Consider the following 18,952-nt stretch of genomic DNA (forward strand, 5'->3'; position numbering starts at 1 on the left):
ACAAAAAAGAAAGAAGAAAAAAAAAAAAAAAAAGAGAGAGAGAGAGAGAGAGAGAGAGAGAGAGAGAGAGAGAGAGAGAGAGAGAGAGAGAGAATAATCACCATTTTTGGGAGAGAAATGTATAGTTGTAAACAACAAATTATCAAAGTCATACTACGTAATAGAATAATATTATATCATTATATACTATATAATGTCATAAGATAACATCTATCAATTGAAGTGCATAAACCTAAAATAGAGATGCAATAACGAATTAAAAATTCACCAAAAGAAAGAAAGAAAGAATATATATATATATATAACATCCAATTGACATGAAAATTTGCATGATTGTTAAGCATATATCATATAATTCAACGGTAGGAATTTCAAAATATAAATTCTATAACAAGTTATTCGGTAATGTAAACATTACTTAGAGTTACACCAGATGTAACTTAAACCCAATCCATATATAGCTGTTTCTCTTGGTGAATTTCCAGACAAGCGTACAAGTGCTAAGCAAATACAACAGTTCCTTGGAAACTATGGTAGACAACGGGAGACGAAAGGGAGTGTAAGAAGATTATGGAATAGAGGAATTATAGACACTGGTAAATCACGTATCCCACTAGGAAAGTGTAAAAGATAGTATGGATATAAGGATTAAAACTCAGAACAAGATATAATAAAGCAAACGATATTACTAGATTTAGGAACTTTTTTACATCAGACATATGGGACTCAGACTGGTTATGGAGACTTCTCCTAACTCTCTCTCTTACCTTCTTAGGATTACAAGGACTCTATTTATAGACAATACAGAATACATAATACATAATAGAAAAGGAGGGGCCATCCTTATGGATTTACAAGTGTCCATTATAAGGGTAGGGGCCTGGCTTTGAAGAATCTTCTGGTAGATAAGGATCTGCCATCATCTTGTCAGGATAAGCTGCTGAAGAGGTGAGGCTTGCCCACAAGTGTCATGCTACGTAGGGGCCTATGTGCAGGAGTGGATTACCCCAAATATGCTTCTGACAAAGGGATAGATAGTGAACAATAACAAAATAAAGGATTACGTCTGAAGACGTTTCTAGGACTTTGTTTTGCTTTTTTTTTTTTTTTTTACAATAAAGCTATTTAATCCCATCCATCTCTTCATTGGAACCATTCTTCATCAACATCATCTGGATCATGATTATGATAGTAAGGGTCATCATATCCTACAAGAGGATTAGGCATTTTTCAATGATCTTCATGTGGCCATTGTTGTCTGCAAATGTCTGGATCAGTTGGTATTATTTCAGGGAGGATTCCTTTATTAAGAGATTCAGCCATTATGAGTGCATGATAACAGGATACCCAATGAACATCTGAATGTGTGTGGAGAGTACCATCTGAATTAGTATCCCAATGCATCTCTGAAGGGTGGAGAATTCCATCTGCCCGGATATCATTTTTGGAATTCAGCTTGGCTACTAGACATGCCGAGGTGACTTTGTGACCAAGTCTTGGGTGTTTTGTTTTTGGATACATTGTCCATTCACCATTATGAGCATCATTTTTCAGGATTTCAAACCAGAATTTGTGAAAATATTTATTTCTATGGGGGAAAATGTATTTGTAGAATTCTGGTTCAAAATGAAGACATAGGTAATACTCATTGAGTAAATACCACATGTAGAGGTAATGTGCAACATTCCAATTGGTTACCCAAAAGGCAAAAAGGGTTTTCCATGGTTGGTCTATGTCAGGAAAAACAGTTAGAAAGTGACACTGGTGTTTTTTAAGGTATTCATGAAGGGTTTTAATGATTCTTTTGGGTCTGGCTTGAAGGGTCAAAGTTTTTATCTGGTCTTTTATTTCTGGAGGGAGGGTGTCTATCATAGTAAGGATATCATTAGGTTCTGCAAGGGGAGGGTTTGAGGATGAGGATGGATCAGTAATAAGATATACACATAAGGGTGGAGGAATAATGGTGGTGTTAAGGACAAGAGGCTTTCTAGAAAGATAATCAGTGATGAGATTATCTTTGCCTTTGATGTGTTTTACTTGAAAAGACCATTGTGAAAACCAATTTGACCATCTGAGCAACTGAGGGTGTGGAAGCATTTTCTTTTTGAACTGGAGCATTTTAGGAAAATAGGACATATCCATTTCTACTAGAAAATTATGCCCAAGAAGATGGAACTGGAATTTTTCAATCCCATGTTTGACTGGTAGAATCTCTTTGAAAGTGGAGTGGTAATGAAGTTCTGAAGGCTTGAATGCACCACTTTTATATCCACAAATGCTTCTTTTGCCATTAAGTTCTTCAAAAAGGGCTGCTGCCCAATATTCATCACTAGCATCTGTCTACAGTATCCATTTACCTAGTCCTGGAATCTGCAAAGGGGGAAGCTTTTCTGCTAATTTCTTCAGCTGTTGGACTGCTTCTGTATGAATAGAATTCCATTCTAGAGGTGATTTCTTCAGTAACTGAGCCAAACAATTCCTGTACTTGGAGATCTTTGGGATGAAATCTAACATATAATTAACAATTCCAGGGAACTGTTGTATTTGCTTAGCACTTGTGAGCTTGTCTGGAAATTCACCAAGAGAGACAGCTATGTGAGGCTGCAAAGTATACTTTCCTTCTGAAATATTTACTCCCAAAAAGCCTATGGAAGACTGTCCTATGACCATTTTCTTTTCTGAAAGCATTACCTCTTGAGATCTTACCAAATTGTAGAATTCAGTGAGTAACTTTAATGGGACTCTTCATCCTTTGAGAACAAAAGGATATCATCTACATAGATTAATGCATTTGTCAAGAGGGGCTGGAACAGAGTTACCATTGCTTTTTGAAATTGGGATGAAGCATTTTTAAGGCCAAAAGGCATGACTGTCCATTGGTAATGATGGTCTGGAATGCAGAATGACGTCTTGTATCTTTCTTCTGGATGGATCCCTAGTTGCCAAAATCTTACTTTAAGATCAAACTTTGAGAATACTCTGGCATTTGAAAGGTGCTGGAACAGAGCACTCTTATTTGGCAAGGGAAATTTGTCATCTGCAAGGAAATGGTTGATATCCTGATAATTGATCACCAATCTGAGTTTTCTGTGCACTTACTCAGCATGTTTGTTAACATAAAAAGCTTCGCATGCCCATGGCGAGGTTGTGGGTTCAATGAGTCCTTCAGAAAGGAGGGTAGATAGTTCTTGCTTGGCCAAAGTTAAGTGTTCTGGGTTTATTCCTCTGTGACTGGCTTTTGTAGGGTTAACATTTTCATTCTTTTTGAAGGGTAAACTGATGAAGAAATTTGGATTTTTCCACAAAGGGTTTGGATTTTTAAGGAGGAATTCAGAGTGGCTGTTTACACAACAGTCATTGATAATCTAAAATTTTATAGGATCAAAAGGATCAACTGTGAATAAATGAGGAACTTGGGTCCAAGTGAGAAGGTGTTGTTTATGCATAAGTCCTTTTGAAGACCATCTAAGGCTAGGTATTTGATGAAGGAGGTCAAATCCTATAAGAAGATCTCTTCCTGTAAGAGGGGAGCCAAGGACTTGGTGTTTGATGGTGAGTGTTGGGAAAATTCTGATGAAGATGGGCTTGCTTTTCAGGGTGATCAAAAATGTTTCTCCATTTGCTGCTCTGAACATCTGATGATGAGGTAACCAACATTCTTTGGGTAATATCTTAAGATGGAGAATTGTTGCTGCTGCTTTTGTATCAAATAAGGTTATTACTGGGATGGGTCTGGCATAAGTATCAAGAAGGATGTTTACTTGAGCTATAGGTGTAGGACTGGTTAAGGGGGCTATAATGGGTTGTGATGTAAAGATGGTTTGGATTTCTGGGTCTGAATCTTCTTTGTTGTCTAAATCTGATTCTTCTTCAGAAGTAAAATAAGCCATAACTGCTAAGGCTTGAGGGGAGTATTCATCGTCTAATGAAAAGAGGGACTCTACGTCTGAAAAAGGAATGTCATCTGCATGAATCTGTGCCTGCTCCAAAAGTTTTGCTGATTTCTCCCGTTTTGGACAATTTTTTGCAAAATGGCCTGGCCTTATGCATACGAAACAGACTTTTGAGGTTTTTCTTTTGAACTGCTTTCTTCTAAGAAATTTCCATTTCTTCCTGCGAAAAGATTTCTTCTTGTGACTTGCATAATGCCTTTTCTTCCAGAAATATTTTTTGAAATGATCTCCCTTTTTTGTTGGACAGGTACAATTCTTGTCATAACACTTGATCTGTAAATCTTTCTTTTTACAATTATCCTTGAGTTTGCCATGAATCTTGCTAATTTCTAAAAGAAATTTTCTCTGGTTGCAGAGTTTTTCTGGGGCAATGAGCACATGCTGATAAATTTCTCCCAAGGAAGCTTGCTGCAATGTTATCTTTTGGAGATTCATCATGCGAAGAGTTTTGTCTCCCAATGGTTGTGGAAGGGAATTGAGAAAAGTGTATTTGGCATTGACATCATCTATGCCATTGAAAGAGTAGTATCTCCCTGACATTCTGTCAAAATGTTTCTCCAAATCTTTTCTTTCAAATGAGCAGCATTTCATCAGTAAGAATTCTTCTCGTGCTACATCAATGTAGTAAGTCACAAATCCAAGAAACTCATTATGGATTATCGTGAAAAAATCCTCCAAGGCATTACATTGAACGGCCTGTCTTTGCCTATACTCTCCTAGATTAATCCACCATTCTCGCAATCTTCCTCTGATCCTTGCAACAAACTTAGCAATAATCTGGGAAACAGTGGCATTTGGAGCTTGGAGTTCTACTATACACCAGGAGTACATGTTGAGAAATTCTTCATGCCATTTAGAAAGGGGAATATTATCAAGAGTGAACAGATGTTTGAAGTCAGTGATTGATGAATAAGTCAACCTTGTTTGGTAGTCCGGGATAATAGGTGGTGGGGGGAATATTGGTGGTGGAGGGGGAGGGGGGCTGTTTGGGTCGAAGAACATCATCTTCTTCCTCTACTTTCGATTCTGTATTAGTCATAAACACTTCCTCTAGACCAAGATCTGATGGGTCTAATTCAGAATCCTCAATCACAAGGAGCACAAAGGGTTCTCTTGAATCAGCAAGGGTGAGGTTTTTGAGGAATGACGAAATTGGGTTTGGGGGGTCAGGGTCTACAGCCAACATGTTCATGTCTAAAGGCCTTGAAGAAGCACCAACAGTTGGATCAGGAGGTTGGTACAAAGGTTCTTTGTCTTTCTTGATTGGAAAAGGTTCAGTTTGTGGTTTGTTTTGAGACTCAGATTAAGGTGGAATATTGTAGGTTATGGCAGGGAAAATTCCACTTGCCTTGAAAGGATTATGGTCTGGATGTGTTATGGCTAATGGTTGAAGACTTTGATAAGGAGAGATTGGGGAAAAAAGAGAGGTCAATGGTACGGACAAGTCTTTATATAACGATTGGCGAGGCTGAAAGGGCATATGAACATGTATCAGAGGAGTCTAAGGTGTTTCTTTCTGTGATCCTTCCATGGATTGGAGTTGTAGCAACAACTGTCTTTTTTCTTTTTCTTTTTGTCCAATAAGAGGAAAAGAGACAGATAGATCTCTGACTGTAGCTGTAATGGTTGCGAATTCTTGATCAATTGCTTTGATTTTCTTTTTCAAGTCCTCAATAAGGGAGTTTGAGAATGAAAAGGTGTGGGTGACTACCTCAGCCATCTTTTGTTGATTATCCAGAATCTTTGAAAGAACTTGGTTTTGGGCCACATCATTTTTTGCTTGCTAGTTTAAAGCCGCTTCTGCCAAGGAAACCTGTTTCTTAGTTCCATTTGGATTAACTCCAATAGGGTTTTTAATTTTCCACACATGTTTGGTGTTGGTTTGAGGATAATCAAAGCTTTCTAATTGAGGGAAATTCTGTGAGTAGGAAGATAAAGCTTGATCAAACATGTAGCATGGTAAAGGTTTTTGTGTATGGTTTTGGCCAACAGGGAGGGGTTGACATTTTGGTATCTGGGGAAGGATCTTTTGATAATATGGGATTAATGGAGGTTTCTGGTTTTGGTTATGCTCTTCTTTACATAGGGAAAGAGCAGGAAGAGGTTGTTTCTTGGCTCTGGAATAGAGAACATAGTAGTCAAATTTACCAGAGGATTCTCCAAGGAGGTCAACTTCTGGATCTCCTGCTTCATATCTTTCTTTGAGTTTTTGCTGTGAAGATTTCTTCTTTCTTCTTGAATTATCTTCTTCAAAATCTTCATCTTCTTGACAGTCAACACAATTACAAACATCCCACCATATGTGGCCAGAAAGTGATTCTCCTTCATAACAAGGCTTTCCATCTTTGCCAAATGCCTTAATTTTAAGACCATTTTCACCAACATATGAAACTGGCTGGAGCATTGCCATTTGAGTCGGAAAGACTGTTACATCTTTCCTTTCTGGAGGAGCCATTATGAATCTTGTCTCCACTTCACCATTTGCTTTTCTGATAAAGAAAGGCTCGTTTGACTGAATTGGCTTAGTTGCTTGATGAAGCATCTCATATCTTGTAATCCATGATTCTGGAAAAATAGAAGTCATTTGTTCCCTATTTAGTTGTCTAGGAACAAATGTACACATTGGTGTCATCCCTAGATCAACTTGAATCAGTAGGGCATCATTGGACTGAGCTAGATCTGGTACAGCCATATCAAAAGCATAATTCTGGAGTCTATATGCCAGCTGATAATGAAGTGTGGCTGCAAATGTATCTTGTACCTGAGAAGCACCTGTAATCTGAACTTGTACTTTAAGAGCATCACAAAGATGAGGATCTCTAAGGAACATGTTGAAGTTGGGAAAAAGGGTAACAAAGACTGTTCCTACATTGAGAGTGATTTGAACAGTTCCAATGACTGCATTCTGGTATTCTAGAAATCTAGAGTCAAGAAGTGAAATTTTGGAAGCTATAGGAAGCCTCTTTCTTCCGTGGAAGGTTAATGCCAACCTTACTGCACCAAAATGAAGATGAGTGTACCCTTGTTTTTGCCATGGAATCACAAACTCTCTAGGAAGGGCAAGAGTGATAAAATTTTCTGTTTCACATGCTGGGATATTAAACTGATCAAACTTAGAGGCTTGAACATATTCTTTTACAGTAGAAGGACGAGAAGGACCTAACAACTTTTTTATAGATTGTTTAAAAGAGGTTTGAGGTTTATCAAATACAGTATAAGGATTTACAATAGGGAAATCAGTAATAGGGATCTTATTATCTTCAGGAATATGAGAAATTTCATACAGATAGTCTAACCTATTTGCAGTAGATTTACGAAGGGAAAGATCAAAGACAGAGCTAGTTGTATCAGTGATTTCTGAAGATGCATTTGCCATGATAGTTTCTTTGAGAAAGAACTGTTTACCAAGGCCTAACAGAACTAAACACCAACTCAGGCTTAAACGTCCACAAGGTTACTATGGAAAACAAGGTTCTTTGAGACTTCTAAGAACAAACCCCTTAGTTTTCTACTTGATTATCAAATCCAGTGTTCTTATGTGAATAATAAAGAGGATCCACATATTGTGGCAACTGTAATTCACAAAGCATACTAATCAGGACAATAATCAAAGTATACTAATCAAAGGAGTGAGAAACAAATCATATGGCTCTGATACCAACTATGGTGTAGACTGAACCTTTTCCAATCAAGAAAGACAAAGAACCTTTGTACCAACCTCCTGATCCAACTGTTGGTGCTTCTTCAAGAAAGGGGCTTCTCATAGCTTCCAGAATTTCACTTCTTGACTCTAGATTTCTAGAATACTAGAATGCAATCATTTTATCTGGTCTTTTATTTCTGGAGGGAGGGTGTCTATCATAGTAAGGATATCATTAGGTTCTGCAAGGGGATAAAAACTTTGACCCTTCAAGCCAGACCCAAAAGAATCATTAGAACCCTTCATGAATACCTTAAAAAACACCAGTGTCACTTTCAAGTAAACATCCTTCTTGATACTTATGCCAGACCCATCCCAGTAATAGCCTTATTTGAATCAGCAAGGGTGAGGTTTTTGAGGAATAACGAAAATTAAGGCATTTGACAAAGATGGAAAGCCTTGTTATGAAGGAAAATCACCTCGGCATGTCTAGTAGCCAAGCTGAATTCCAAAAATGATATCCGAGAATGGTGGATTAATCTCGGAGAGTACAGGCAAAGACAGGTCGCTCAATGTAATGCCTTGAAGGAAAGGCTCGTTTGACTGAATTGGCTTAGTTGCTTGATGAAGCATCTCATATCTTGTAATCCATGATTCTAGACAACTAAATAGGGAACAAATGACTTCTATTTTTCCAGAATCATGGATTACAAGGAGTGAGAAACAGATCATATGGCTCTGATACTAACTATGGTGTAGACAATGGGAGACGATTTTGGCATTGACATCATCCATGCCATTGAAAGAGTAGTATCTCCTTTTCAGACGTAGAGTCCCTCTTTTCATTAGATGATGAATACTCCCCTTAAACCTTAGCAGTTATGGCTTATTCTACTTCTGAAGAAGAATCAGATTTAGAAGAAAGATACAAGACGGCATTTTGCATTGAAAGGTGCTGGAACAGAGCACTCTTATTTGGCAAGGGAAATTTTTCAAGGGGTAATGCTTTCAGAAAAGAAAATGGTCATAGGACAGTCTTCCATATATATGGGTTGGGTTCAAGTTACATCTGGTGTAACTCTAAGCAATATTTACATATATAGGTTGGGTTCAAGTTACATCTGGTGTAATTCTAAGCAATGTTTACATCACTCAATAACTTGTTATAGAATATATATATATATATATGGGTGGGTTCAAGTTATATCTGATGTAACTCTAAGCAATATTTACATCACCCAATAACTTGTTATAGAATTTATATATATATATGGGTTGGGTTCAAGTTACATCTAGTGTAATTCTAAACAATATTTACATCACCCAATAACTTGTAATAAAATTTATATTTTGAAAATCCTACCGTTTAATTACATGTTTTATATGTGCTTAACAATCATGCAAATTTTTATGTCAATTGAATGTTATTTACCATTTGATCCATAAACTCATCTTTTATGCATTATTTTAAACTACAATAACTTCAATTTAAAAATTTGATTGATGACATTACTATTAATCATTGATCTCCTTAAAATTTTGCAAGTATTGAGAATATACGAAAATGATGTAATCTAATGGTAGGTTTGTCAAAATTTGCATCCAATTAAAAAATATTGACTAGTGTAATATTGCATAGAATTATATTAGGTGTAACTTGAACCCAATCCTATATATATATATATATAGAGAGAGAGAGAGAGAGAGAGAGAGAGAGAGAATATTCACCTTTTTGAGTGAGCAAAATATGGATTGAAAGGAAGAGAAAACAAAATTTTATAGTAAATAAAATGGGAGAAGAAGAGCAAAAAATAAAATTAAAATGAATGGATGGAGGAATTGTAATGTTAAGGTATAGAGTAGTGGGAAAATAAAAAGGTAAAAGTAAAGGAGAGATGTTGGACAAAGTGTAATTGTAATGTGAGAAATTTAAAAGGAAAAATAGTTTAAAATGAGAGAAAAAGTGTTGGAAATAGGAGGATGAGAGTATCTCCAGCCGTCTAGGCAAATTTTTGCCTGTTTGGAGAGTGAACAGTACATTTTACCTTTTGCCTACCAACTTTTTCAAATACACTTTCCAACAGACTCTCTATCTCATTCTCTATCTTATTTAAATATTATTTCTTCATTCATTATTTATTATTTTTTTAACAACTATACATCTTCCAACATTTTTTTATTCAACACCTTGATTATTATAATAGAAAAAAAGATTTGAAGAATGAACAGTAGCTCATCAAACCTGATGAGCTACTGTTCATTAGCAAAAAAAAAAAAAAAAGTTATAGAGAGGCTGTTGAAGCATGAACAGTAGAGATTTGGAGAGAATGCTCTCTATATTTTGGCTATCCCTCTTCCGTTGGAGATGCTCTTAGTCTTTAAAGCCAATTTAATACTCAAACACTATTAAGTTCATTAGTCTTTTTCTTTTTTAAATTGTCTTATGAACCAAGTTGTACGGTTAGGGACTAAATTAGTTAGTTTTAAAATATCTTAGACTTCGTTGGCATTAGTCCAAACCTTGTATATGTTAATGAAATTTGGCTATTATATTTTTTGTTTTGAGTGAGCATGAAAATACAAGTTGGGGGCTTAAAATTAGTAGAAGCCCAATTAAATTTTACCTCTCAAAATTTATAACTTAAATCTTATATTTTTTGTGGGTTCCAGTTAGCTCAATAAATAAAGTCTCTAATAGTTGAATAAAATATCTGGAGTTCAATTCTTGCCTATAAAATCGATTATTGTCTTGGTCTGATGATAAAGAGATATTATCAAAAGTGAACGCTATATGTTGAAACTCTCTTAAAAAAATATATATAAAAAAATCTTACACTTTTTTAATAAAGCATTTTAAGTCAAACCATAAACATATTACACGTGAAACTATTAATGAAAAGGGAAAATAAATAGTATCAGAGTTTGGTTGGACTCAAGAAAGTGTGAAGATTTTGTAACGGGAAACAAGCCCCGGCCGATAAAAGCAATGGCAATGGAGTGGCTGTTGAGCAACCAAAAGAAAACAACATTCGTCTCCTCTTTTTGACTGTAAAAACTGTGTTTTCTGATTTGTGGAGTTTTGTTTTGATTTGACTAGTGGACTAAAGTAGTTGCTTGGATCATAATACGTTGTAGTATTTTTATAAAATTATCCCACTGAATCTAAATTAAATTCATTTATTTTTATAAAATGATAGGTATAATAGTAATATTGTAATAGAAATGATTAATTCCTTTTCTGTTATTCTCAATAAATGTTAATTATTTTTCATTCTTTTCTTTTAAAATATCCAAACTAAACAATTTAGCTTCATTCATTTCCCTTTCATGTCCCTTTTATGAACTTCCAAACGAATGCTTTGAATTTTTTTTTTTTTTAATGGTTCTTAATTTGAAATGAATAAAATCTACATTGGATTTCTTTTTTCATTACCCCATCGTATTATTAGCATTTAGCAGATGATCAACTTAACAATAAGGAGTATAAAAGTTTCAAACCACAAATGACTCATTCTATATAAGGTTAAATTATTGATCCAATCCTTTGATTATAGGGTAAAATTCAATTTGGTCTTTTTAACTTTTATAATCAAGTCAATGTCATCTTTGAGTTACGTTTTTGTTTAAATTTAAATGAAACTAACAAATTTCTTTTAGATCAAATGATAGTATTTCTAACGAAAACGTTGAACGGAAGCTAAGGAGATGGTGGAAGTTTGCAAGCCAATTAATTGGGAAATGGATGCTATTATCTAAGACGAAGTTAGACTTCTATTGATAGCTCCTTTTGTAAGCCATTGTTTTGTTGGATTGGGAGATGTGGCAAAATGGTTGCCCATGAGCTTTCATGTTACTATTAAAAGTAAAGTTTAAGGGTATTTCTGAACCACATAAAAATCCAGTCTAAACAAGAGAATTCTCTTTTATATATATATATATATATATATATGAGTTGGATTCAAGTTACACCTGGTGTAACTCTAAGTAATATTACACCACTCAATATTTTTTAATTGTATGTAAATTTTGATAAATTCACCGTTAGATTAAATTATCTTTGTATATTCTCTATGCTTGCAAAATTTCAAGATGTTCAAAGATTAATAGCTATGTCATCAATCAATTGTTTAAATTCAAGTTTTTGTAATTTAAAATAATGCATAAAAAATGAGTTTACAGATCGAATGGTAAATAACATCCAATTGACATAAAAATTGGCATGAATGTTAAGTACATATAAGACATGTAATTCAGCAGTGAGATTTTCAAAATATGAATTCTATAACAAGTTATTGGATGGTGTAACATTACTTAGAGTTACACCAGGTGTAACTTGAATCTAACCATATATACACACACACACACACACACACACACACACACACACTTGATATAACTTTAAGTAATGTTATACCACCTAATATTTTTTAATTAGATGTAAATTTTGATAAATCCACTACTGGATTACATTATCTTCGTATATCTCCATACTTACAAAATTTAAAGGTGATCAAAGATAAATAACTATGTCATCAATCAAATTGTTTAAATTTAAGTTTTTGTAGTTTAAAATAATGCACAAAAGATGAGTTTATGGTAAATTATATCCAATTGGCATGCATTTTAAGAACATATAAAACATTTAATTCAATAGTGTGTAACTTGAATTTAACTCATATATATAATTATAATTTTTTTTTTTAAAAGTCAATCTTCTAAGTCAATGAAAATGACAACGGTGTTAGAATTTTGTTTTTAGAACTGTTTGCGTGCTCTCTCTCTCCCCCCAAATCAGACGTTCTCTATCTTCGTCCAAGATCTCTCTCTCATCCTTCATGCTCAGCCAAAAATCTAGAGAACTCAGTCCAAAATTTAACTAAAAAATAAATGCAAAAATATGTGGAGAAAGGGAACAGAACTTGAGAGTGAGACGATGTTACCTATGAGATTTGATAACAAAAATATTGGCTTTGAAACCAATTTGAACAGAGAAGCTCGGCTTTGGTAAACAAAGGGTGTGGCTGGATTTAAGATGGTAGATGGCAAAAAATTAAAATTAAAATTACTTGACGATAATTCAATTTTTTATTATTATTTATAATCTGAACATTGTAAAGATTCGAGCATAAATATATAACCAATTATGTCAAGAACACATGCTAGCTATCGAACTTGAACCATTGAAACAGTAACATCATTAACAGAAAATTTCTTTGGTCGCTATGAGATAACTTCTTATCTAAGGGAATTTTCCTTTCAGTAAATGCCGGGTGCTTTGGATGAGGAAGATCAAGAATCTCACTTTTAAGCATGGAAATAACAACAGATACAGTTGACCTATCTTTGGCAAATTCTTGCACACACAACAGGCCAACATGTATGCATCTCAAAATCTCCATTTCAAAGCATGGTTCATACACCATTGTGTCTATTAAGGCTATAATGTTGTTTGCATTCCACAATTTCCATGCCTGGAAAAATATAAACAGGGTTGAAATTCTTAGCGTCAGTATTGAAAATTATAACAAACAAGCATTGGAGATTTTCAAAAATAGGGCGATGGGATATGGATGACTTACAAATCCTAAAAGGCTCATCATGGACTGCTCATGATGATAAAAGCTAGAGTTTCTTCTTCCACTAATTATCTCAAGTAACAACACTCTAAAGCTGAAGACATCCAATTTTTCTGAAAATTGCCCTTCCATTACATATTCAGGAGACATATAGCCACTAAATTATAACAACAAAACACATCAAAATCTTGTCATCAAATATTTGTACTAGTATCTAATTGAATTGACTAAAGGAAAGGTACTTACTATGTTCCAAAGACCCTATTAGTATTGGCTTGGTCTTCATCATTTCCAAAAATCCTTGCCATTCCAAAATCTAATATTTTTGGATTTAGCTCTTTATCCAACAATATGTTTCTTGCCTTTAGATCTCTATGAATAATCCTTAATCTAGAATCCCTATGAAGGTAGAGTAGACCCCGACCAATTCCTTCAATAATGTTGAAACATTTTCTCCAATCTAAGAGTTTTTCCTTGTGAGGATCTAATGAATTTAAACAATAGCATTAAGAGAAACTCGCAAGATGAATGAAAATAAAGTTTGAAAAAAGATGTTCTAGTGGTGAAGTTATAAGAGAATTGGAAAAGTCTATTTCAATTGAAGTATCACAACAGAGAAGATTGTTTAAATTTCTCAAAATAGTATAACGGTAATTCCTACGCAGAAAATTATCACCACTCATAAATAAATTGACATTTTTATAAAGAAAATTTAAATTTGTAATGCATTTGTATTACAAGAAAGGGCATTAAAATTAACTAACCAAAGAGGAATGCATCCAGACTTTTGTTTGCATATATTCATAGATCAACATCTTTTCTTCTCCTTCAACACAGCAACCAAGAAGCCTAACAAGATTCCGATGTTGAAGTTTTGAAATTACCACCACCTCATTCATAAATTCTTTTGACCCTTGTCCAGAGGCTTTAGAAAGTCTTTCTACTGCAATCTCTAGTCCATCTGGCAATTTTCCCTATAAACAAACATCAAATGGTTAACTATGCATACAAATTATTAGACAAGATACCTCTAGTAGAGCAACCAAATCCACCCTTCCCAAGCTCGTTAGATAGATGGAAGTTGTTTGTTGCACTTGCCAGCTTCTCAAAATTGAATAGCGGTAGCTCTTGGTTTAACTTGGTCCAGGTTGTCACTATGAAATTTTGTTGTGCTCCTGCTCTGTTGAACAATAAGATCTCCTTCGCTTTCTTTTTCCTTCCTAATGTCCACTATAGTAGTGAGTGATGTAATATATAGCAACATTTACTAGTCCATTGAGCTAATTTAATTGGGAATATTACCTTTTAGATTTGCCATCCGCCTCCACAGTAAATAAGTGCAGATGGAAAGGAAATTTGTTCCTGTGATCACTGTGATTGTGACAATTTTTTTCACATCTCCCACTTTATCTGTAAATGAAGGGAAAAAAAGAATAATACTTGTTCAAAAAAAATATAGTGCAAAATAGTTTTAAATAAAGCCTTGGACATTGATTTCCTTATCATGGGGAGCCAGGGCCGGCCCAAGGACTAGGCAACTTAGGCCTAGGCCGAAGGCCCTACAACCAGAAAATAATTTCCCTAGAAAAATAAGGCCCCATCTTTCTTCATAAGAAGCTCAAAATTTTATAAAAATATAACATTTTTTAAATAATATGTACTTTTTTTTTTGAGTGTTGCTAATGATACAACAAATTTTACCATAGACTTAAGTGACATGTCACCAATCACATAAAAAAGTAATTCAAACACAAATAAATTAAGTAGTTGAAATTCATTAATTATTGTCATTATCACATTATATTGTGAACATTTTATAGTATCTTTAGTATTTTTCTTTTTCATTTCTAACAAGGCTACTAAAATAGGAGACTAATAGAAGTTTAACCAAATTAAAACCCTAAAATGTTTTTTTTTTTTTTTAAATAGTGCAAATGTGATAGGTCATCAATGATGACTAATCTCCCCTAAGAATTTGAGATTTTAATTTTTGTAAACTAATCTCCTATAAAGCCACAAACCAAATAATATCTATCTATCTCTTCCTCTTACAAAGAAGATATAAAATTAAATTTTAGATTAAAACTTTACTTAACTATGCATAGTCATAGGTATATATAATGAATTGTGAAAATTGGTAGGTATATATAAAGGGGTAGAAGTGCAAAAGGTAAAAATTGTGAATTGAAATGTAATGAATTTTGTGTGTATATGTGAGAGAGGAAAAAGTCTTGAAATATTGAACCAAAAGATTCAAAGGATATATTTACTTTTTAATTAGAAAAGTCTTGAAACATATGTGTAAGGGATGAAAATTCTTGAAACATTGAGCCAAATGGTACAAATAATATTTATTTTTTTAATTTGAAAATTCTTGAAACATTGAGCCAATATTTTATTTATTCTTTTCTTAGAAGTGGCACATGAGAATATTTTAATTCTCATTGCATAGAATGCGCCAAGTACAACAATGTTAGAGCTAGGTAAGTGTCGTCGAAAGATTGAAGATAGATGACATCATTTTTGGTCTGTTGTATTTGATATGGCATGACATGAAGGGCTATAGGTAGGTATATACAAAGGGGTAGAAGTGCAAAAGGCAAAAATTGTGAATTAAAATGCAAAGAATTTTGTGTGTATGTGTGAAGGAGGAAAAGTCTTGAAACATTGAACCAAAATATACAAAGAATATTTACTTTTTAATTAGAAAAATCTTGAAACTTATGTGTGAGAGATGAAAAGTGTTGAAACATTGAACCAAAGGATAAAAAGAATATTTATTTTTAGAGGAAATTGCAATTTACCCACCTGTGGTTTGGCCCGTTTTAACAATGCCCACCCGTGGTTTGAAATTTGTCACTTAACCCACCCGAGGTGACCTCCGTTAGACCCTCGTTACCCACCTCAGCCTTTTTTGTTTAAAAATCCCCTTTACTATATAAGCCAAAAATTAGAACCCAATAGAACGCAATTAGAACCCTAAGGACTGAGCTCTCTCCCTCTCCCTACCTTCGAACCCTAAAAAATCCCATTAGCCTTAATCCCTTTCCCTCTGTACTCCGGTGAAATCTCAACATGTCTTCTTCAAGCTATTACTCCAGTGCCAGTCACCATTCATGCTCTGCTGACCATTGTCGGCTACGCACTACTCTGACGATGGTTTTATGGGTGCTACTATGATGTGGTGAGTAATAGTTGGGTTTCATATTTTGTTCCTTTTTTTTTTTTTTTTTGGGTTTTGTTGGTTTTCTAGTTTTGTTGGCTTTATGAATAACCCAAATTTGATTTTGTTTGTAGGATGAGGAACTTACTTGTAAATACTTTAGGTGGTTGAATGGTAAAACCTGTAAGCGTGGATCTGAAGTTGCACCCATTGTCCTTGCAAGATTCAAAATGTACAAGAATCAAGCAAGAGTTGCAGAGGAAAAGGAAAAGGAAAAGGAGGCTAGTGATAGGGAAACAACAGCTATTGAGAGGGAAAACAAAGTCAAGCGAAGGGATGAAAAAGCTAAGTTGAGAGAGAGGATAGCTAAAAAAAAGTTACAGAAGTACAAATTTGCACTTCTTGTGTCATAGGGGTTTTTTGCTATTTTTTATGTGTTTTTTGGTAGGATGGGAGAATTTGGAACAAATCCATTGTGTCTGCCTTGAAGGCAAGTTGTTATAGTTATTGTATAATTTTGGGTATAATTTTGGGTACTACCACTTTTGACAAGTGCATCCCATGTATTTGGCACTATGTAATGTTGTTGTTTATTTGAATATAGTACGCAATGTGTTCTTTATGTTGTTCTTTATGTATTGTTGTTGTTTATTTGGCATTCTCTATGTGATGTGTTCTTCTTGATGTAATATGTTCTTGTTTATGTAATGCTACCTTCTTTTTGTAATGTGATATTGTAATTTGAATAAGGTATGCAATCTGTTATTCTTTAAAAAGATTGTGTATGTTGTACATCAATTGGGTAGGCAAGGACATGCACCCCATAAGATTTTGTTTACATCAATTAAAGAAGTATAAAAAAATTATGTTTTAAAGTAAGACCATTCCATACTATATAACACTGCCATACATATATAACACTGCCAAGTTTCATCTAAGCAAGAGTAACATTCCATACTATATAATAAGCATTGTTCAAAACAAGTGGACTCCACCAAACATTAATGGCTAAACACTGCCAAATTTCATCTACACAATATGTTGTTCTATTCCCACTAAGATAACAACAAAATAACTTTACAGTATAAAGTTCTGCATAATAACAAAAAAACAAAAAAGTGGTGACATGCCACTATCAACTAAACAATTGCCCTTGTCCTTGCCACAATAACAAAAAAAAAAAAAAGTAAAGTAAAGTTCCTGCTTGCATAGTCTCCAATTTTCATTTCCTAAAGACCTTGCCCTTGTCCTTGCCTTTGCCCCTGCCTGTTGAGAACATTGCACCAGATGTCTTAGCTCTTAATCCACCTCCTCTCCCAACGACCCTTGGTGGTACCAACCCCCTTCGAGCTTGCAAAATACATAGAAACTCCATATCAAGATCTAATTATGTAAGTATAAAGGGTAGTGTTTGTGTTTGTGTATATACCTGAGGATCCTAAGAGATAGGCTGGCTGCATGAGAGCCATTGAGCAGTTGGTACTTTGCTTGGTGGTCTGGTTGAAACTGAAGTAGATGTTTGGGCTAGCTATGTGTAGGGTTTGCCCGTTGGCTGCCTCAATGGTTGCTTTTGTGGCTGGTTGATTGGTTGACTTGCTTGATGGGTGGTTGGCTTTCTTATTGAATGGCTAGCTACCCCACTTGTTGGTTGACTGGTTGTCTGGTTCTCTGCTGCTTTGGTTGACTGGTTGGCCTTGGCCTTCTTATTTGCTAATTTTGTCGACTACCTTGCTTGCTCATTGGTTGGCTGGTTGGCTGGCTGCCTTGCAAACCTCCTTGGTGGTTGCCTAGGTGGCTAGTAGGCTGGCTGGTTGGCTACCTGCCTACCTAGTTGGCTGGTTGGCTGGTTGGCTGCCTGTCTGGCTGGTTGGCTACCTGGTTGGCAAACCAGGGTGGCTGTCTTGCAAACCTTTTTGGTGGTTGGCTGACTGGCTGCCTGGCTGCCTGGCTTGCTGGCTAGTTGCCTGGCTGGCTGGCTAGCTGGTTGCTTGGCTGGCTGACTGGCTGGCTAGCTGCTTGGCTGCTTGTTCCTTGTCCCTACAAAAAGAATTTCCTTGCATCAGAAATAGACTTGTAATATAATTGTCATAGTGGACACATTATTGTTTTACTTACAAATTTTTTTTGCCTTTCAATTCTCTGCCTCCTTTGCCATGGTGTATCACCAATTATTCAAGCCTTACACCTCCTTGAATTATGCCCTTCCTGATGGCAAAACCCACATTTTATAGGTCTATATGACCTAGAGACTTTGTATGGGTTGTTTAGCTTATCTGTATCTTTCTTCCTTTTCATTGGTGGCCTGCTTGGAGGTTTGTACACAATTGGAACAATATGAGCAGGTTGACTCGTTTCAACCCATTCATCTTGGCCAGGCAGGGGGGTAATCATCTCCTTATATGCAGCCACATAGGCATCCTTTCTAAAGCATGCATGCACATAATCTTCAGGCCTTTCTAGGTTCTTATAGATTGCTGCAACACCATGTTTACATGGGGTTCCTGTCAAATCCAAAACTCTACACATACAAGACTTTCTGCTAAGATTAACACGTACTCTACACGTACAAGCTTGATCATTGGCAGCAGCTTCATCACTGCCAGTAGCTTCTTGTCTCTTC

General features: G+C 35.1%; 1 protein-coding gene across 1 annotated transcript; it reads right to left on the reverse strand.

Moving 5' to 3' along the window:
• Positions 1 to 12,752: 12,752 nt before the first annotated feature.
• LOC136063386 (G-type lectin S-receptor-like serine/threonine-protein kinase SD1-13) lies at positions 12,753 to 13,477 on the reverse strand. Its single transcript, XM_065763716.1, has 3 exons — positions 13,416 to 13,477; positions 13,173 to 13,326; positions 12,753 to 13,064 (listed from the first exon to the last, which is right to left on the reverse strand). Exons 1-3 carry the CDS (start codon positions 13,475 to 13,477, stop codon positions 12,753 to 12,755), a joined length of 528 nt encoding a protein of 175 aa, XP_065619788.1.
• Positions 13,478 to 18,952: the final 5,475 nt, after the last annotated feature.

This window comes from Quercus suber, unplaced genomic scaffold, assembly GCF_002906115.3.
Source record: "Quercus suber isolate HL8 unplaced genomic scaffold, Cork oak 2.0 scaffold_521, whole genome shotgun sequence".
Classification (NCBI taxonomy): Eukaryota; Viridiplantae; Streptophyta; class Magnoliopsida; order Fagales; family Fagaceae; genus Quercus; species Quercus suber.